Genomic DNA, 20,329 nt, shown 5'->3' on the forward strand with positions numbered 1-20,329 from the left:
AAAACGGGCCTGGCGTTTACGGTATTGTACATCGGCTCGTGCTATCAAGGTAGTTCGTATGCAGCAGCCCCAATGCACTTTCCTGGTAGCCTGATATACGGGACTAATCCTATTCATCACGCTATTCATATCTCGTGCTATAACTACTTTAGTACACATACCGAAAGTTCATATTCTCTCGATCCGTCAAATCGCCAAATGCCGTCCGGTCCGTATCTGTACGCCCGCCGCCCAAACGATCTCTCCTCGCATTCTCCCAGCTCATCATGGCCCTGAATGTTAATACAATAACCACTTCTGCCAGATGACAGAAGATCATACTCCAAATTCCTAGTTCATACCCTGGCGCCTGATTTGTACGATAGAAGAACGGTCCCGCGATATTTCCAACACAGTATCCAAGAAACAGGAAGCTATTGGTAACAACCTTCTTCGTGTGTCCAGACGTGTTCGCAATCGTCAAACTGAGTACGAGTACGAAAGATGCATTGTACGAGCCGGTAAGGTAATAACACATCAGCCGCGCGACGTGATGCTGCTGAGGTATGTATCGCAGCCCAAAAGTCCCAGCAATATTCGGCATAGTGTATAGCAGTATAAACCAGCACCGCGTGTTCCAGCCCTTGCGTGTCGCAGTCCAATCGTTCAGATACACACAGCTCAGAATGAACAGCGCAATCAGCACGCCATACGGGACTTGCAACAGAGTCGTCACGAGCGTCGAGTATCCAAACCCCTTGATGATCAGCGTGCCAAAGTTTGATATACCGCCATTGGGCGTATTATGAACTGCGCCCAGGATGAAGAAGAACCACGTCTTGGGATCGAGTACAGCTTCCCAGATTTGATATGGTTTAAGCGTCTTGTTCTCGATACCAGTCTGATTTGAGCGCAAACGCTCGACTGCAACGAGTCGTTGGCGGGGCGTGAGACCCGGAGCCGTAACCGGGGTGTCGGGAAGGAAGATAATCATAACAATGCCCCAGGTAGAACAGAGTGCTATCAGACCCGTCAGTCCATTAGAGACTTCAAGCGGTTGGGTGCTGGTCAGTTACGTGTCGCACAGCCTACTCACCTCCAATGATCAGAAACTCGTACTTCCAGCTTGCCAGCGCTCCCCGGATATGCCCAATCGCATACCCTAGTAGCCCACCAAGTGCGATCCCAAACCCATTCGCCGTGTACCATAGCCCGATCCGCACTGGCTGCTCGCGCCGCGTGTACCACATGGATGTGATCAACATGAACGCCGGGTCAGAGCATGCTTCTGCGGCACCGGAAATGGCGCGAAGAGCGGCGAGGCCGGCGAAGTTCTAGCATGACTTGTCAGTGTGCTTTCAAATGTAGGTAGGAGGGGGACGGGAAGGGAGTACCTTTGCAGCAGCCTGCATCATCAAGAATACGCCCCACATGAAGATGTTGGCCCCAAGGTACTTGCCAACTGGTAGGCGTTGCATCAGGAAGTTTGTCGGAAACGCCCATGCTAGAAAACCGAAGTAGAAGATGCTGCTCAGCCAGTTATATTTGTTCCCGACTAGATTGAGGTCTTCTCTGATGCCGAAGATTGCGGCGTAGGAAAGGGTGGTTTTGTCACTGTTGTGGTTAGTCAAGTGTCAATGTTTTATAATAAAGGGGTTTGGGATTTCGAGAGTATTGCATAGAACTTACATGTAGAAGAACGCGTAGCAGACAGCAAGGTAGGGGAGGATCATGAGGTCAATTTTACGAATGAGTGCTTTCTCTTCAGCGGCAGTGTACGGGGTGTGTAGGTCGAGCGGAGACTTGAAAACGGCCATGGCGGTGTCGCCATCGCCGGTTTTGGAGAGTTTCCACTCTGTACTGGATGAGTCGTTTGTAACATGCTCTTGCTGGATCGTATCTGGGCTGGCTGGCTTGTCTGTGTTAGATGGCGATGTTTGCGAGGATGATGTTGAGGCATATATCTCTGCATGTTTACTACTGCTGCCGGTGAGTTGCGAGAGGAAGCGCATTCTGTTTTGATTATTGGAAAGCTTATGTGGGATGCTAACTCTTGCTAGGCATGTACACCAGTCGAGTGATAGTCATGACGTAGAGTTTATAGTCCGTTCAAGAGAAGCATTAATTTATTTTTATCCTCTTATCTGTTAACCGTCGGTCATCTCGCCGAACGTTCATGCACGGTCGCATTAATTACCCCGCGAATGGAAAGTGTGGAGATGTTGGGGTAGGGACAAAATACCCATATCCAATAACGATCGTCATCGAGTCATCGCAAAGTCGAACGGAGAACGGTAACATGAAGAAGAATGAGATCTGATTTGTCCTATAGCGGTAAGCCAAGGCGGGTAAATCATGAATGAGAGGTAGACGGTTAGGTTAAGTCACTACAGTTGTGTAGGGTATCATTTTTGAATCCATTCAGAGCTAGAACTATGTATTTCATTACCTTCTTATAACTTCGTGGGCCTCTTTGCCTTATGGAGAGGCCCATACTTCGTTCGTACTGCATCATCAATGATTCTCATCGCTTCACACAGCCTCCTTTCCTGTAGATTAGGTGCTACTACCTGCACGCACAACGGTGTACCTATATACACTGATCGATCCGTCTCATTCCCTACCATGTTGTCAGCATGCAACTCCAAGATTTCCTAAGAGGAGACTTACAAAGTGCCCTATTTGCCTTGTCCCAGCTTCCAATGGGCTGAGTCGTCGGCAGTTCTCCCTGCACATCCTCTGGCTCGAAGATCCGAACTGGAATCGTTCCTGCCGGGTAGTCCAACATGTTGAACGTGCTGCAATAACTCGTCGCGTTCCAGCGGTCGATCTCTGGTGGTGCGTGAGGTGCTACTGGACATAGCAGCACATCGATCTTGGGCTTGCCAGGTTGCTCTCCTGCCCAGACCTGCAACCATGCCCGCTGCATCGCCTCTCGTGCTCCATGTAGCGCGACCGCTTTGTCTGTGGGAATCGCTGGGTGCCGTTTCATGCGCGACACAAGCCATGGATGAAGAGGCTCTTTTGTGCGCTCGAGCAGATCAAACATGTGATTGTTTCCACCGACACCCATGAGTCTGTTGGCAAGTGCCTGACACTTAGAAAATAGGGGTGCGACATCGAGCTCAACGACGTGTATTCCGGACGTGGTGAGAGCAGATGCTGCTTCTCGAAGAGTACGGGTCACCGGCGGGTGAGGTGTGATCAAACCGTCTGTCATGATGAGACCGACAGTAATCTTGGGCGATGAGAGAGGAATGAGGCTGGACCATGGCCCAGGAATGACGTCTGAGTCAACGAGCCACGGCTCAAGATCTACGACAGTGTGCAAGAAGAGCTCGCAATCGCGAAAGGATACAGCAAGAGGCCCAGCGCTAGCAGCCATGCCGACTTTGACATGCCCGTCAAGATTGCCGCTTTCTTGGCCGTAGTATGGTATACGCTGCCAGCTAGGCTTTACGCCGTATATGCCGTTTACCATAGCTGGAATACGGATGCTTCCTCCAGCATCTGTACCGACTCCCAAGACACTGCCACGCAAGGCAATGAGTGCACCTTCGCCTCCAGTACTGCCTCCTGCCGTTACTGCTGCATTATGTGGGTTGAGGGTCCGACCGAAGACGTTATTGAATGAGTCTAAGGCGCCGAGAGTCTGTGGGACGTTAGTCTTGCAGTATAACACAGCACCTGCTTTGAGCAGTATCTCAACCAGAGATGACGGCTTGGAGGAGGCTTCAAAGCAGAGTGCTGCTATACCAATGGAGGCATCTACGCCTGGAATCTTGAAAGAGTCTTTGAGCGATATGGGAATGCCATGAAGGGCACTAAGCGGCGGCTTGCCCTCGTCAAGATGGGCATCAAGAGCTTTCGCTCGCACAAGAGCTTCAGAGAAGAGTATCTCTGTGAGGCAATTCGTCTGTCTAGGTCAGCCATGTATCTATATAGTTTGTACTGCGGGGACTCTCTTACGAGCTGCTGCGCAATTGCGGCTCTTTTACAGAACGCTCTCGTGACATCCACACACTTCAGCCTCCTCTCCTTAATAGCTACACTCAATGCCGTCGCATCATAATTCTCCGTAATATCCAATTCATGGTCTGTCAACAGCCCGCATTCGCGAGGTACGTGGAGCACGGAATGCCGGCCGTCGCTCGACTTTGGGATCACGTTATCAGGGAGGCGCCATTGATGTGGGATCTTTGCAGCGCGCTCAGCCCGCTTGCGCAGACCTATCTTCTCCCACGCTGTCATATTGTTGATGAAGATTGAAGCTCGACATGATCCAGTGCTGCTTGCTGGTGATGAATGCGGAGCTATCCTACCGCACCGAGGTTCGAGGTAGCGAAGAACTACACTGATGCCTGAGGCATCAATGTCTCCATGTACCACTCTGAACAGCTTTCACTTACTGTCGAGTTTAATCACGAGTCACAGCGAGATTCGCATAAATAATTGAGTTTCAACAGAGTTGATACCTCGACTCTATCATAATAAATGATATGCTATACCTCCACCTATCCGTTTTTCATTGATGCATCATATCCTAATACCGAGAGTACACTCATACTCAGTCCAAAAAACCTAACGCCATGCTCATGATGCATACATAGCTACAATGCTGAACAATAAATGCAAATCCTCTGCTTTAACCTTCTCATTCGTAGAGATCCATCGGCGCGTCATCCACATCCTCAATCTCATGAATCGCATCTTCCTCGTCCCACATCTCACTATCCTCACTGTCTGAGTCTCCATGGTTTGGCTCGACGTAGATATGTCCGTCATCCAATCTGACTCTCGCTGTTTCACCATCCTTTATACTGCCTCTCAAAATGAGTACGGCCATTCTGTTGAGGACTTCCTTCTCGATCAGTCGCGCAAGCGGACGAGCACCATAGGCAGGCGAGTAACCAGCAGAACCAAGGTAGTCTCGCACTTCGTCTGTGAGATCGATCTTGACATTGCGGCCATTGGAGTAAAGCCGCTTCTGTATCTCGCTCATGCGCACGTCGACGATCTTGCGAATCTCGCGTTTCGTAAGACGATTGAAGATGACTATCGAAGAAATTCGATTGAGGAACTCGGGCAGAAAGTAGTTTCGGAGTGCGCCCATTACCATGTCCTTCGTGGTAGGATCGATCTTTCCGTCAGCTGCGTTCGGCCTTGAGAGATATTCGGCACCGAGGTTGGACGTCATTACGACAATGCAATTTTTCGCATCGACCACACGACCTTGACCGTCAGTAATTCGACCGTCGTCCATGAGTTGTAGAAGAACAGTGAGAACTTCTTTTGCAGCTTTCTCGACCTCGTCAAATAGCAGAATAGAGAAGGGACGCCGGCGCAGAGCCTCAGTAAGTTGACCACCGGCATCGTGGCCTACGTAGCCAGGGGGTGCACCAATCATACGGCTGAGTGAATGACGTTCTTGGTATTCGGACATATCGAACCGAATCATAGCTTTAGCGTCATCGAACAGGAACTCGGCCAAGGCTTTCGTGAGTAACGTCTTACCAGTTCCGGAAGGACCACAGAAGAGAAAACTTGGGGGTTGGTTTGGATTCGCAAGGCCAGAACGTTGTAGTCGGATTGCGTTCGACACAGATACAACAGCTTCTTTCTGGCCAACAACGATTTCTCCGAGATGTCTCTCCATCTTCAAGAGCTTGTCTTTCTCTGTTGTCCTTAGCCGCGTGACAGGGATACCTGTCCACCGAGCAACGATCTCATTGATCTGGTCTGGACCAACTGCATCAGTAATAAGTGCATCGCCAGGTTGTGACCCGCGACGGTTGTACATCTCCTCGTCTGATCTGGCTTTCTCGAGTTCAAGCGTTGCTATACGAGTTTCGACGTCCGGTATGGCGTAGTACTTCAGGTCTGAAGCAGTTTGAATATCGCGAACACGCTCTGCTTCCGCGAGTTTGACTTTGAGTTGATCGAGCTTGATCTTGGCTTCTTGGATATCATGACCACGTGCCTTCTCGCTCTCGTACTTTTCTCGAAGAGGCTTTAGCTCTTCTTCACAGTTGGCAGCCTCAGCCTTGGCTTCGCGCAGTCGGGTTTTGGCAGCCTCGTCCTTCTCATTCGAAAGAGCATGAATTTCAATTTGTAGTTGTTGAAGACGCCTCTCTAGATTATCGATAATTTCTGGCTGTGATTCTCGTGTGACACGCACAGCTGCAGCAGCTTCATCTATCAGGTCCACGGCAGAGTCAGGGAGCCGTCTTTGAGTGAGATACCTGGCTGCAAGTGTGGCTGCTGCTACTATAGCACCGTCCTGAATGGTAACACCATGGTGGGTCTCGTACCGCTCCTTGAGACCACGAAGAATGGAGACGGTTTCCGGGATCGAAGGCTCTTTCACAATGACCTGTTGAAATCGACGTTCGAATGCAGCATCCTTCTCGATGTACTTACGGTATTCCGAGAGTGTGGTGGCACCAATACAGTGCAGTTGACCCCGGGCAAGCATGGGCTTGAGCAGATTTGCGGCATCCATACCACCCTCACCAGATGTACCAGCTCCCATGAGTAAGTGCACTTCGTCGATAAAAAGTACAATCATTTCCTTGGCGTCCTCTATTTCTTTCAGGACCCCTTTCATTCTTTCCTCGAATTCTCCTCGGTATTTGCTGCCAGCAACAAGACCACCAACATCGAGAGATAAGAGTCGACATGCGGCAAGATTGGCTGGGACGTCTGCGTTGACAATCCGTAAGGCGAGGCCTTCGATGACTGTGGTTTTGCCAACACCAGGCTCACCAATGAGGACGGGATTGTTCTTTGTCCGTCGCGAAAGAATTCGAATGACTCTGCGCATCTCTTCCTCCCGACCTATGACCGGGTCAATCTTTCCTTCTCTTGCCATGGCAGTCATGTCTATTGTGAATTTCTTGAGGTTTTCGTTCTCTGCTTCATCGTCTGCGGTCTTGGAATCTACGCGCTTTGTACCCCGAATCTGTGTGATAGCTTCATCGATAAGCTTAGATTTCGGTACATTTGCTTCAGCCAGACATCGTTCTACGGTGGAATCATGAATGAGCGCTTGGATGAGATGATCTATAGCTATGTAGCTGTCTTTCTGAGTCTTAGAGAGGTCGTTTGCAGAACGCAGAAGCTTTGAGAATCCAGGTGATATTGAGACATGATCTGGAGGAGGTTCTTGGGCGGGTAACCGAACTAATGATTTCTTCAATGCTCGGTCGAGTAGTTGCGGGTCGCCATGGGCGCGCTCAACCACTTGTCTGAATAGCGGCGCTGCCGCTGCAGCATGCGAGTCGTGTGTCTTCGTTTGCTGATCTTTTGACTGGTCGGGAGGAGGATCTATAAGGGATACGGCGAGGTGTAAAGGGACCAGTTGTGAGTGGGCATATTGAGTAGCTAAATCTTGGGCATCAGCCAGGGCTTTCGAAGCCCTGTCTGTGAATTGCATGCCAGAAGTCATGATCGCAAGACAATATTGCAACACGAACTTTGGAGCGTGAATATGTGTAGTATATCTAGAACCAAAACGCAAGAATGCAAACGTGCAGTGCGCGTGTGAATATATACTTTCCGGGACAACAAAGCAAGAAACTTGGTGAGGCTGCTACTCCCTGCTCGTGCAAGGTAGAAGGTTCTAGCTATGTCGGGAAGGTTCTGGAACACCGCTCTGCATAACACAAGGCATGTACCTTCGTTGAGAGATCTAGCAGAGCATAAAGCTTCAAGACTTATTCCATTGCCTTGGATGAGAGTGACTACGATGCGATCCACACTCAAGAAATGAACATTATTCGTGATTTTGTTCAGAGACTCACCCTCCCGAGGTTTCCATACCTAGCCTGTTTACAGTTTAGCGGGAGAAAAGGTGGGGTATCTGATTGGGCAGCCTGGCTTCAGGGGATACGTCACTTGCTCGAGCCCCGCGTTTAAGGCTAAACGCTGCTATTCACTTCCACTTCCCTCGTTCGCAGTCTTTCGCATCGCTCTGGGGCGGAGAATTGGGTAGATACTTACTTGTACCTGTTGTAGGTACTCAGTTGCGACACTACGATATTTCACCAGCTATCCACTATGCATTCCATACGGCCCTCACTTGCCAATGTTCAACCAGTTTCAAAAGACCCGTAGCCCCTGAAATGCCCCTTACAACGAACCTCATACCAATACCTGTAGACCGAACCTAGCTGCACAACAGTAGAGCTTTGAATTGATCTGTGTTTATGTTCTGAACGATAATGAATACGACCGCTTCTCGTTCTCCCGACGATGTTACCCCGCATGACAATGCTGCGCATGAATGCACCATTTCCCCGCAATCTGATGGACTAGTACCAGGGATCGGGATAGTAAAGCAGGCTGTTCCACAGAGGTCGACATCATATATATACAGGCAACAAGTTAGCACATACATCCTGGATATTTCGTGTACTCCTTTCGCTCTTTGTTCTAGAAACCTAACAACGACTATGTTACTGCCAAACGCCGTAGCGGCTTTGATATTTGTCGGTTTAGCACTTTCTCTACTGTCAAACGCAACTATAAACTCATTGACTTCATCACAAACCACGATCGTACCATCTTCGACTAACATTGGAGCATCCATTACCACAAATGTGGAACTTTCCCTCGAAGGTAAGTCTCATATAATGGGGAGACGACGCCTCAAGAGCGAGAACATACATACCTGTATATCGCGTTGATGTATGCATACAGATGTTTGGAATGTTTTCGTTGGGCCAGTATCTGTGGCCGAGGTCAACACCACAGTTGCCCCAACGCCGGTACCCTCTTCAGAATTAGTCCCTCCACCACCACTATACTTCGCTCCTTTTCCAAGAGGCCAGCAGGTACCTTTGCAAACAAAGAACGAGAGTTGGTCTTTCCCGAGGGATTTCTGGTGGGGATTCGCTAGTGCTGCATATCAAGTTGAGGGCGCGGTCAAGGATGAAGGCAGGGGCCCTAGCATCTGGGACGTCTTGACCCATCGTGCCACAAATTTTGTGGTTAATAATGATACGGGAGATATTGCAAACAACCAGTACTATCTTTACAAGCAGGACATCGCCCGAATTGCAGCTGCTGGAACCAAAGCTTACTCCTTCTCTATATCCTGGTCGCGTATTTTCCCATTTGGATCGGGCGCCGTCAACGAAGCCGGCTTACGCCACTACGACGATTTGATACAGACATGTCATGACTATGGCGTTGAGCCAATCGTCACATTATACCACTGGGATCTTCCCATGATCCTTCAAAACAGTTATGGAGGCTGGCTCAGTGACAAAATAGTCCCTGACTTCACCGAATACGCCCGCATCGCCTTCTCACGCTGGGGCGGCAAAGTACGAACATGGTTCACTATGAACGAGCCCCTTGTTTTCTGTGGAACGTACCCCTTACCCAATGGCTACTTCAAAAATACAAGCATTCCCACATGGCAACAGAAGTACTTTTGTGGCCACAATGTGCTTCTATCCCACGCAAGCGCATATCACGTCGGGAAAGCCTTGTATCCGAACATCTCCATCAGCATCAAGACAAACGGTGGCTACAAGGTCCCACTCACAAATTCTTCCGCCGATGCAGAGGCTGTGCAGCGCGCGTGGGACTTCAACGAAGGCTGGTTTGCCAACCCCCTGTTTATCAATGGCGACTATCCACAGTCGTACAAAGACTATGTCTCGGCTTTTCTCCCGGATTTCACACCTGAACAGTCTGCGTTGATCAACGACTCATGCGACATTTTCGCGCATGACGCTTACACATCGTCATTCTACTTCGCGCCTGACGCTGGCATCGACGGCTGCCTAGCAAACAGTTCCAACCCACTGTATCCTGGCTGCTTCAACAGCTCCAACACATACGCCACAGACGCTGGTGGATGGAACATTGGCCCGGCAGCTGATCCTGGTGCACCGTGGCTGCACAAAGCGACGGATTGGGTACCCACATTTCTGCACTACATCCAAGATACATGGAAGCCGCGCGGTGGGATCGCAGTGTCGGAATTTGGCATGGCGGAGCCATTTGAGAGTCTGAAGACGATTCGAGCAGATATCCTAAGTGACCCAGTACGGAGCAGTTACTATCGGGACTACATGCAGGCTATTTTAATTGCCATTAGTGAGGGAGTGAATGTGGTTGGGAGCTTAGCATGGAGTATTGTCGATAACTTGGAATGGAACCAAGGTTACTCTGTGAAGTTTGGGGTGCAAGTGAGTATGGGCTTACTGAGAGCTTGTCAGACCGCTGATCGATATAAAGTACGTGAATCTCACGACACAGGAACGATACTTCAAAGCCAGCTTTTTCGAGTATATCAATGCATTCAAGACATACCAGGAACAGTAGAATACCTTGAATATATCTCAACTGGTACACCAAGTAATGGTTTCCGAGCTGACTTTCTCATCTGAGTGCTTTCAAGACACATATTACACATGAATTCGGAACGTTGAAATATGCTCTGCTAAGTAAGTATCCACACAGAAGTGCTGTTCCCATTCAGTATGCAAGATCTGAAAGCAGAAATAATTCTGAAATGCTCCCATGGTCGTATTTAAATGTGCACACCCAGATGGCAAGAGCTATTCATCCACTCAGAATGTTGTAACAGTAGACCTCATGGACTGTTTGAAGCAGATGGTAAGTCTGATTATCCCAGTGGGCGAAATTGGCCTCGACAATTGGGCTCAAGCAGAAGAAGGATGAATAAAACTAACCAGCTATCAAGAGCATTCTGTTCCAAAGTTACGTCAAGGGACGACAATCTCTGAATAAGAGCTGTTGGAACAGCATTGACCATGTCGGGCGTGATATCCACCGCTACGCGGAGATGAAACTTGCGCAGCAGCGGTGCAATTAAGCAGTATTAGGTCCTCTAACACGGATATGTCGTGGTTGATAAAGTTCAGGAATCCGTCATAGAAGACCATGAAATCAATCTGGAGAGCCTCCAGAATCATGATCTCTGCCTCATATAGCTGCAAGTTTCCAAGACCGAGCAATGCTCCCTGTTTTAGGGTAAGTCTCTGAATCAGATTGTCAGGGCTTCATAGGCGAGTTCTATTGAGTGGACTATATGCTGCCTGTCTCAGTAGAGAGTGTCGTAACTATGCAAGGCTTCTCCCTGAAGTTGATAAAGGTCTGACCTCAGTGATGGAAACCATGAGTCCCTAAAGGCTTAGCAGTACAACTATTGATCGGTATCGCTGGGACTCTGTAAACATATGGACATACCTATGTCCTTCTGCCTCCAATCAACATAAAAGACATCATATACCTCAGAGTCTTATGGATCGCCTATGCCCTAGATATACAACTACTGGATGAGTAAGTTTCCTCCACCACTATTAACCCCTGCGGAGAGCATGACTATTTGTGTACATAGAACTCATACTACGATCGAATCACCGTACACACGCCTGATTATCAACACATTGTTTCCACGGTTTACTATAATTACACAAGAATCTGACACCTTCCAGAAAACTACACCTTAAAAAAAGGCCGTTTATGTCATCTGTAAGATCATATGCGTTTGAGATGCTCTCCTCAGTCATTATTTTGCACCACTAACCAGACTTCTCAATCTCCGGGCTAGATTGAGTATGAAATCGTCGAAAAAAGCCTTGACGGCCTACTCTGCATGGCTCGTCAAAGCCAAAGGAGCTAATTCACGGGAACCTCTCCCACATGGACCTTTAGAGTTGAGTTGACAAAGATGCAGAAGAATTGCATTCGTTTTTGGCCTACGAAACAGCCTTAATATCTGTCAGAAGAAGCTGGAGAGCGCGCTTAATGAAATGGAATGAAGGCTAGGTCATGGCTTGCCGCCTGGGAAGACCAATTCGCGCTTTTTGACGAGAATGAGTAAATGTCCTCAGTCGTAGAGGTCATCGTTGGTTAGCGTCTATATACAAGCGTGATAGACATCGTTGCAGTGTTGCAGTGATGACAATTGAGACGAGATAGAGTGGTATGACTACATCCTGACTACTTTGAATGTGATAGCCCAAGAATGTGTTGAGACAAGCAAATCGTGACAGTATCAAAGCCTGTTAAGCATTCTGTGCTTCCTTGAATTGAACATTTTGGTGTTCATACGTGAACTGTGTAAATTCTTCGTGCCAGGCACATCAAAAGAGGAGGTTTATCTTGTCCTTATTGGTTGTTTCAGTCATTGCTATCAACACATCATAATATTTTTGTCGAACCTCCGCTCGCAGAGATTACGCTGCCTGTGATCCACCGACTAGCTTCACTGGCTAGGAACCCCACCACGTTCGCTATATCGTCGGGTTCACCAATCCTCCGTGCTACGTTGATCTTCGCTGACTCGCGCGACAGTATTGAGTCGCGTAGACGTTTATCCATGTTTTTTACCAGCCCCGTGTCTGTCAGACCTGTGCTCACGCTGTTTACCGTCGTACCCTCCATACCCCTGCGAAGCCCTAGTTCCTCCGCAAGTGTACGCACAGCCGACTCCATTGCTGCCTTGGACGCGCTGTACATCAACCCGCCTGGCCGCGACAGACGGGCGGCTTCCGACGACATGAATATGATGCGACTGGAGGGCTGGAAGAAGGGAAGTAGACTCTGTACGATGCGTAGGGGTGTCTCCACGTTCGCGACGAGGTTGCGGTAGATGTGGTCCTCGTCCATGTCTTCGATCGTCTTGCGCTCCGCCAGTGAAGCATTTAGAACTAGTATATCAACGCGATTGTTGAACGAGACCTCGAGGAGGCCTGTGAGAGTGTGGCAGAAGCGCTCTGGATCCGTGAGGTGCGCGACGCATGCTTCGAGGAGTGGCGGCTTGAGATTACCGGTTGCGCGATAAGCGTTGAATATCGAGTCTTGTAGGGAGATGATATGCGCATTGTAGGTCACGTCGCACGAGCATGTACCAAGCACATGGCACCCACGCAAAGCAAGATTAAGCGCGATGGCACGGCCAATGCCTCGTGAGGCTCCACTGGGTTGAAGGTCAGTATGAAAGCTTTACATGCTATGCGGCGTAGGTGACAGTGTTGTGCGTACGTGACGACGGCAGTCTTGCCGACTAAGTCCTGTGTGAGCACTTTCACCACAGCTGGCCCAGTCTCCATGCTTTGCCAAAGCGGAAGCCTCGGACCTCGTGGGAATAGCGATTCTCTTCGAGTGTTGTTCAACTTTCTTGTTGATCGGTACCTGCAGTTGTAACCTCTGATCCAGCATGATTAGCAGCAGCGAGACCTCTCAGGCGATACAACCAGCGGCTATTCGGACGTTGGAAACCCGCAGCGAGCTTCTTGGCTAGTGCATGATGGAATTGGATGGCTTGTGAGAGCGCGCAGGGCTGATCGGCATGAAAGCTGGAAGTCTACGTCGCAAGTGTATACTAAGTTAATATTAAAAATAATGTAGCTCTTTTTTGGGTGTGATGCTTTGTACGCCGACAGTTCTGAACAACTCCTGCATCGAAGCTCCAAATCTAATCTAGGGCTGATCTAATTCAAGAACCTTATGCTGGGGTTCCCGGCAGGATTGCTGCAGCGAGCTTCACGCCTAAAATTCTCTCTCACGTGCAGCCTTTACTTGATGGAGTGGGCATGCTAGGCTCTAGAGAGTTAGTGGGGGCTAAGACAGCTGCTGCGACGTGTGTCCCGTTCAACACGATACTCCTATACTGTGTCTCGGCGTCTCGCATTCAACTCTGCATCCTCCACAAACATCTCCATCTCCCTCCGCTTTTGTTGGCGTTGGTCCTTTTACTTCTTCTAATACGTGGACGCAGTTCTTCTTCAACCTCTAATACCTTGAATTCTGTCCTCTGATTGATGCCGACCCGGCCGCAGCTGCGCAACCATGGCTCAACGGCTACCCATAAAGTTTACTGAGCTCCTGTCGGTGAGCATATTTGGTCGCGGCTCTTCAATTGATGTATGCTAACTTGGTATACCTGTAGCTACCTAGTCTTGATGTCCCTGTACGTTATTTCTCACCGGGCGAGCTCGAAAAAAGTTGCGCTGCGTCTGCCTGATGGAAAGCTAACACGTCAACAGCAAAGTGCCATAGGTTTCAATTCTTGCGTAAGTCAACAAACATCACATCTCGCATCAGGAGGAGTCTCTAAACACTCCGATAGACATTAGAATCGGATCACTTCATTTGTGTGCGACAACAGGCCGATGCGAGTGCCTCTCCCGAAGTCGTCATTATCGAACTGAAAAATGGCAACAATATCGTCCGAAGGCCCATCAAGGCTGACAGTGCCATCATGCACTGGAATCGCAAGATCATCGCCCTGAAAGCCCAGCAGCGGACGCTTCAAATATTCGATCTGGACGCGAAGCAAAAGCTGAAATCTGCTACCATGACTGAAGACGTGGTCTTTTGGAAATGGTTCAGCCCCAGTAGCTTAGGCTTGGTTACGGATACTAGTGTATACCATTGGGATATTTTTGATGCCAACCAAGCTGCGCCACAGAAAGTCTTCGAGCGCAATCAAAACCTCAGCGGTTGTCAAATTATCAACTACCGTGTCAGCGATGACGGCGAATGGATGGTGGTCGTTGGTATTTCGCAACAGCAGGGACGAGTGGTGGGTGCTATGCAGCTATACTCAAGAGCGCGAGGAATCAGCCAGGCTATCGAGGGTCACGCTGCGGCATTCGGTACTCTCCGTCTGGAGGGCGCTCCCGCAGACACAAAACTTTTCACCTTCGGCGTGCGAACGGCCACCGGCGCCAAGTTACACATTGTTGAGGTCGACCACAATGCCTCAAACCCCCAATTCACCAAACGCAATGTGGATGTCTATTTCCCTCCTGAGGCTACAAATGACTTCCCAGTCGCAATGCAGGTTTCGCAAAAATACAGCATCATCTACTTAGTGACAAAGTATGGATTTATCCACCTGTACGACCTGGAGACCGGTACATGCATCTTCATGAACCGCATTTCGAGCGACACGATCTTCGTCACATCTCCCGACGAGGAGTCAACAGGAATTGTGGGTGTGAACCGCAAGGGTCAAGTCCTCCAGGTTAGCGTGGACGAGGCCAATATAATCCCATACCTGCGACAGAACCCTGCGAATTCCGAATTAGCGTACAAACTTGCTTCAAGAGGAGGACTTCCAGGCGCAGACAACCTATATGAAGAGCGTTTCCAAAACCTGTTGAACCAGCAACAGTTCGGCGAGGCAGCGAAGGTAGCCGCCAATTCCCCGAGGGGATTTCTTCGCACTGCTCAGACTATCGAACGGTTCAAGTCTATTCCTGCGCAAGGCGGCCAGCTCTCTGTCATCCTGCAATACTTTGGTATGCTATTAGACAAAGGTTCTTTGAATAAATATGAGACACTGGAATTGGCAAAGCCTGTCCTTGCACAAAATCGTAAGCATTTGATCGAGAAATGGCTCAAAGAAAACAAGCTGGACTGCTCAGAGGAGCTGGGTGATATTGTGCGACTTCACGACCTCAGTATTGCTCTGCAAATCTATCAGAAGGCTGGTGTACAAAACAAGGTTGTGGCTGCTATGACGGAACTTGGACAATTCGATCAAATTCTGGCGTATTGTGGCGAAACAGGATATCAAGCCGATTTCACAGTCCTGCTGCAAAATATCGTCCGCCTCAACCCTGACAAGGCTGTGGAGTTTGCGACTGGCCTAGCAAAGAACCCCAATGGCCCACTAGTCGATCTCGACCGTGTGGTAGACATTTTCCAATCCCAGGGCATGATTCAGGGCGCTACAGGTTTCTTGCTCGATGTCCTCTCGAACAATCAGCCTGAGCAAGCAAATCTCCAGACTAAATTGCTGGAGATGAATCTGTTGAACGCACCGCAAGTCGCCGATGCCATCTTGGGCAATGAGATGTTTAGCTACTATGATAAGCCAAGAATCGCACAATTGTGTGAGAATGCGGGACTACTCACTCGTGCTTTGGAGCATACTGAGGACCCGGCCGTCATTAAGCGCATCATCGTTCGAACCGATCAGATTCCCGAGGAGTGGCTTATCAACTACTTCAGCAAACTTACTCCAGAGCTTTCTTTGGAGTGTATGGATGAGATGTTGAAAGTCAACATCCGCCAAACCTTGCAGGCTGTAGTTCGAATCGCCCAAAAGTATTCCGATATTCTGGGACCCCAGAACATCATCAACATGCTCGAGAAGTATAAGACTGCCGAGGGCTTGTACTTCTACCTTGGTGCCATTGTGAATCTTAGCGAGGACGAAGATGTGACGTTCAAGTACATTGAGGCTGCTACGAGGATTGGTCAGCTCAACGAAGTGGAGCGCATCTGTCGCGAGAGTCAATACATCAATGGTGAAAAAGTGAAGAACTTCCTCAAAGAAGCCGAGCTCACCGAGCAGTTGCCACTGATCATCGTTTGCGACCGATTCAACTTCATCCACGATCTCGTTTTGCACTTGTACAAGAAGCAACAATTCAAGTCGATCGAGGTATACGTTCAACGTGTCAATCCCTCTAGGACACCAGCTGTTATCGGTGGTCTCTTGGATGTGGATTGTGATGAGAGCATCATTAAAAATCTGCTGACCTCGGTGAACGCTGCGTCTGTTCCCATAGACGAGCTTGTTGCAGAAGTAGAGTCGCGCAATCGGTTGAAGCTCCTTCTACCGTTCCTAGAAGCAACTTTGGCTAGTGGCAACACTCAACAGGCTGTGTACAATGCGTTGGCTAAGATCTACATTGACTCGAACAACAACCCCGAAGCTTTCTTGAAGTCTAACGATCTATATGATACCCTTGTTGTCGGTAAATATTGTGAGAAACGCGATCCCAATCTTGCCTTCATTGCGTACCAAAAGGGACAGAATGACTTGGAGCTCATCAATGTCACGAACGAAAACGGCATGTTCAGGGCACAAGCACGTTATCTTCTCGAGCGATCTGACATTGATATCTGGAATTTTGTTCTCAGTGGCAACAATATGCACCGGAGATCTTTGGTCGACCAGGTCATCTCAACAGCTGTCCCAGAAAGCCAGGATCCTGACCGTGTGAGCTTAGCCGTCAAGGCTTTCATCCAGGGAGACATGCCCACGGAGCTCATTGAGCTACTTGAAAAGATTATTCTCGAGCCATCAACGTTCAGCGACAACACCAACCTTCAGAATCTTCTCATGCTCACCGCAGCCAAATCAGACCGTGGTCGTCTCATGGGCTACATTCATCAGCTCGAAAATTATACCCCTGAGGACATCGCCAACACCTGTATCGACCTTGGCATGTATGAGGAAGCCTTTGAAATCCACAAGAAGGACAACAACCATGCCGAGGCCGCCAACGTTCTAGTTGACCACGTCGTTAGCATTGATCGAGCACAAGAATATGCTGACAAAGTGGACCTACCGGAGGTATGGAGCAAGGTTGGCAAAGCCCAGCTCGATGGTCTGCGCATACCAGATTCGATTGAGTCGTACATCCGGGCCAAGGACCCTTCCAACTACAGCGAAGTCATTGAAATTGCAACACATGCTGGCAAGGATGAAGACCTGATAAAATACCTGAAGATGGCTCGTAAGACTCTTCGCGAACCTCCTGTCGATACTGCGCTTGCTTTTTGTTTCGCACGAACGAATCAATTGCCCGAGCTTGAAGATTTCTTGCGAGGAGCCAACGTTGCGAACATTGAAGAGTCTGGTGATAAGGCATACGAAGAAGGCTTCCACGAGGCTGCGAAGATTTTCTTTACCAGTATTTCGAACTGGGCTAAGCTTGCTACTACGTTGGTTCATCTCGAGGATTACCAATCTGCTGTTGAATGTGCACGCAAAGCCAATAGCACTAAGGTGTGGAGACAAGTCAACGAAGCTTGTGTGGACAAAAAGGAGTTCCGTCTTGCACAGATCTGTGGTCTGAACCTCATCGTCCACGCTGAAGAACTGTCAGACTTGGAGCGCCAATACGAGCGTAACGGATACTTTGATGAGCTCATTTCACTTCTCGAGGCGGGCCTTGGGCTCGAAAGAGCGTAAGTAAAACTACTTTCTTAAGAAAGTCTTGAGCTAATGACCTTCTAGACATATGGGAATGTTCACGAGTTTAGGTGTTGCGTTATCCAAGTACCACCCGGAACGTGTCATGGAGCACCTTCGCCTGTTTTGGTCCCGCATAAATATCCCTAAGATGATTCGGGCTGTGGAAGAGGCTCATCTCTGTAGGCTATATCCAAAGACTTCAGGTTATATAGTATTTTGCTAATCATTACTGCAGGGCCAGAACTTGTCTTTCTGTACGCTCATTATGATGAGTGGGACAATGCTTCGCTTGCCATGATGGAGCGTGCCTCTGATGCATGGGAACACCACTCATTCAAGGACACGATTGTCAAGGTTACTAACCTTGAAATTTACTACCGCGCACTCGCACACTACCTTGAGCAGCAACCAGATCTTCTCACCGATCTCCTCCAAGCCCTCACACCCCGTATCGATGTCAACCGTGTTGTGAAGATGTTCCAAAAGTCAGACAACATTCCTCTCATCAAGCCATTTCTGCTCAACGTTCAATCGCAAAACAAGAGGACAGTCAACGATGCCATTAATGACCTCTTGATCGAGGAGGAAGATTACAAGACGTTGCGTGACTCGACGGAAAACTACGATAACTACGATCCCGTGGATCTTGCCCAGCGACTAGAAAAGCATGAACTTGTTTTCTTCCGCCAGATTGCCGCCAACATATATCGCAAGAACAAGAGATGGGACAAGTCGATCGCGCTATCGAAGCAAGACAAGCTCTTCAAGGATGCGATCGAGACAGCGGCCATCTCTGGGAAAGGAGAGGTTGTCGAGGATCTTCTTCGCTACGTAAGTTTCTCCGCCTGTTCGTCAGATAGACCAGTTCACTAACAGTTCCTAGTTTGTCGACATTGGCAGTCGTGAGTGTTATGTGGGTATGCTTTACGCGTGTTATGACCTCATCCGCCCAGATCTCGTACTCGAGATCTCATGGCGTCATGGCCTTCATGATTTCACCATGCCATTCATGATCAACATGCTCGCACAGCAACATGCTGCCATTGAGACACTCAAGAAGGACAACGAGGAGCGCAAGGCTCGCGAGGCATCGCAGCAAAAGACCGAAGAGGAGAAGCCCATCTTGGGCTCGAGGCTCATGCTTACTGCTGGACCTGGATCAATGTCGAGCGCACCAAGCCCAGGCCCATATGGACAAGCGAACGGCATTGCGCCGCAACCCACAGGCTACAGGGCTTTCTAAACCGCGTGACGTAGTGGCTATGATGGGGCTAATCAGATGATATGAGTAGACAGAGGTCCGGCATCACATTGCTGTCATCTCTTGACATGAGATCTGCACGAAGAGACAAGATGAATGAGCGCGGAGAAACATGAAATGGATAAGGTATTAGCGGGGGGTAATTGCCGTTAGGAGAACTTTATTGAAGACAAGGCTTTTTTTAACTTGTCTTCTTGAGGTTTCTTTTTTAACACACATTCACCGATATACCGTGTAACTTTAGTTCTACCCTTTTTTTGTAGTTTCTTAAAGAAAAATGAATGGTGGGGGCTTGATTTTTTGGGGTTTAATTCTATATGGGTTGTACGATGCTCTTTCCACATGTGACTTGCTACCATGGTAGTGGTGCGACGTCAGTTGTCTAATTAGCATGCATTCATACATTCCTTGGGACCTTGGGACTCTCGCTTGGCGAGGCTCACCCTCTCACTCACTCCCACCCCTTCTGAGAGAGGAGTGGCCTCCGCAATCCGTCACGACAATGGTCCGATTTTGGATCTCCGGAAGTGTTCTCGTGAGGTAGGCGTGTGTGTATGTGTGTGTACGTGTGTACACGTGTGTGCATGTGTGGTAGACGTGTGTCTCGGGAAACGAATCGAAGAGGGTTTAGGGGAGGAGTGGAGTGGAGTGGATTTGTTGAGTGGATGCATCAGGTGGGTGTTGTGCAACAGGTGCAGGAAGGAGGCAAGGGAGGGGTGGGGAGTTTGTGATTGGGCGGGGCGGGCTTCCGTGGTGGTTTCCGGGTATAGGTATAGGTATATATAATGTGTGTGCCCCTGTCTGTGGAAGCTTGGCGGTTGGAGATGGGCGGAGGGGATTCGGGGCATCGGGGGATTTGTTAAGTGGGGTTGAGCTGGCTGGGTTGAGATGGGATTACATTACTGGAGATTTTTGCAGGCTGAGGAGAGATGGAGATGGGCATGAGGGTAGATCTGAGTGTGGAGGAGCTGCGGGGGTGAGATGAGATGAGATGAGCTGAGATGGACTGAGAGGGGACTCGTTCTGTCGTGTGTGTTTTGGCCAGATGATCATCAATCATATAGTGTGTGTGTATTGGATGGGCATCAACTATGGCACGTCCAATG

General features: G+C 49.1%; 6 protein-coding genes across 6 annotated transcripts; 2 read left to right on the forward strand and 4 right to left on the reverse strand.

Annotated features, from left to right (window-relative positions):
- Window positions 1-43: 43 nt before the first annotated feature.
- EJ05DRAFT_58403 (putative MFS allantoate transporter) lies at window positions 44-2,120 on the reverse strand. The gene is made up of 4 exons (XM_033749780.1): window positions 1,669-2,120; window positions 1,374-1,593; window positions 1,076-1,313; window positions 44-999 (listed from the first exon to the last, which is right to left on the reverse strand). Exons 1-4 carry the CDS (start codon window positions 1,989-1,991, stop codon window positions 149-151), a joined length of 1,632 nt encoding a protein of 543 aa, XP_033599643.1. The 5' UTR covers window positions 1,992-2,120; the 3' UTR covers window positions 44-148.
- A 258-nt stretch (window positions 2,121-2,378) lies between these two features.
- Window positions 2,379-4,334, reverse strand: EJ05DRAFT_454200 (acetamidase). Its single transcript, XM_033742445.1, has 3 exons — window positions 3,949-4,334; window positions 2,650-3,895; window positions 2,379-2,599 (listed from the first exon to the last, which is right to left on the reverse strand). The coding sequence occupies exons 1-3, from the start codon at window positions 4,228-4,230 to the stop codon at window positions 2,433-2,435; spliced, it is 1,695 nt and encodes a 564-aa protein (XP_033599644.1). The 5' UTR covers window positions 4,231-4,334; the 3' UTR covers window positions 2,379-2,432.
- A 130-nt stretch (window positions 4,335-4,464) lies between these two features.
- EJ05DRAFT_477409 (putative heat shock protein Hsp98/Hsp104/ClpA) lies at window positions 4,465-7,461 on the reverse strand. The gene has a single exon (XM_033744245.1). The coding sequence runs from the start codon at window positions 7,424-7,426 to the stop codon at window positions 4,634-4,636; it is 2,793 nt and encodes a 930-aa protein (XP_033599645.1). The 5' UTR covers window positions 7,427-7,461; the 3' UTR covers window positions 4,465-4,633.
- Window positions 7,462-8,669: 1,208 nt separating this feature from the next.
- On the forward strand, window positions 8,670-10,317 carry EJ05DRAFT_440693 (glycoside hydrolase; the record flags this gene model as incomplete). Its single annotated transcript, XM_033741945.1, has 2 exons — window positions 8,670-10,181; window positions 10,231-10,317. 2 exons carry the CDS (start codon window positions 8,670-8,672, stop codon window positions 10,315-10,317), a joined length of 1,599 nt encoding a protein of 532 aa, XP_033599646.1.
- Window positions 10,318-11,980: 1,663 nt separating this feature from the next.
- EJ05DRAFT_511923 (NAD(P)-binding protein) lies at window positions 11,981-13,331 on the reverse strand. The gene is made up of 2 exons (XM_033748282.1): window positions 13,006-13,331; window positions 11,981-12,940 (listed from the first exon to the last, which is right to left on the reverse strand). The coding sequence occupies exons 1-2, from the start codon at window positions 13,071-13,073 to the stop codon at window positions 12,163-12,165; spliced, it is 846 nt and encodes a 281-aa protein (XP_033599647.1). The 5' UTR covers window positions 13,074-13,331; the 3' UTR covers window positions 11,981-12,162.
- Window positions 13,332-13,634: 303 nt separating this feature from the next.
- Window positions 13,635-19,551, forward strand: EJ05DRAFT_454209 (clathrin heavy chain). The gene is made up of 7 exons (XM_033742446.1): window positions 13,635-13,854; window positions 13,913-13,933; window positions 14,010-14,036; window positions 14,093-17,955; window positions 18,005-18,141; window positions 18,198-18,793; window positions 18,846-19,551. The coding sequence occupies exons 1-7, from the start codon at window positions 13,813-13,815 to the stop codon at window positions 19,203-19,205; spliced, it is 5,046 nt and encodes a 1,681-aa protein (XP_033599648.1). The 5' UTR covers window positions 13,635-13,812; the 3' UTR covers window positions 19,206-19,551.
- The last annotated feature ends 778 nt before the right edge of the window (window positions 19,552-20,329 follow it).

Source organism: Pseudovirgaria hyperparasitica (assembly GCF_010093815.1).
Source record: "Pseudovirgaria hyperparasitica strain CBS 121739 unplaced genomic scaffold EJ05scaffold_10, whole genome shotgun sequence".
NCBI classification, from domain to species: Eukaryota; Fungi; Ascomycota; class Dothideomycetes; order Acrospermales; family Acrospermaceae; genus Pseudovirgaria; species Pseudovirgaria hyperparasitica.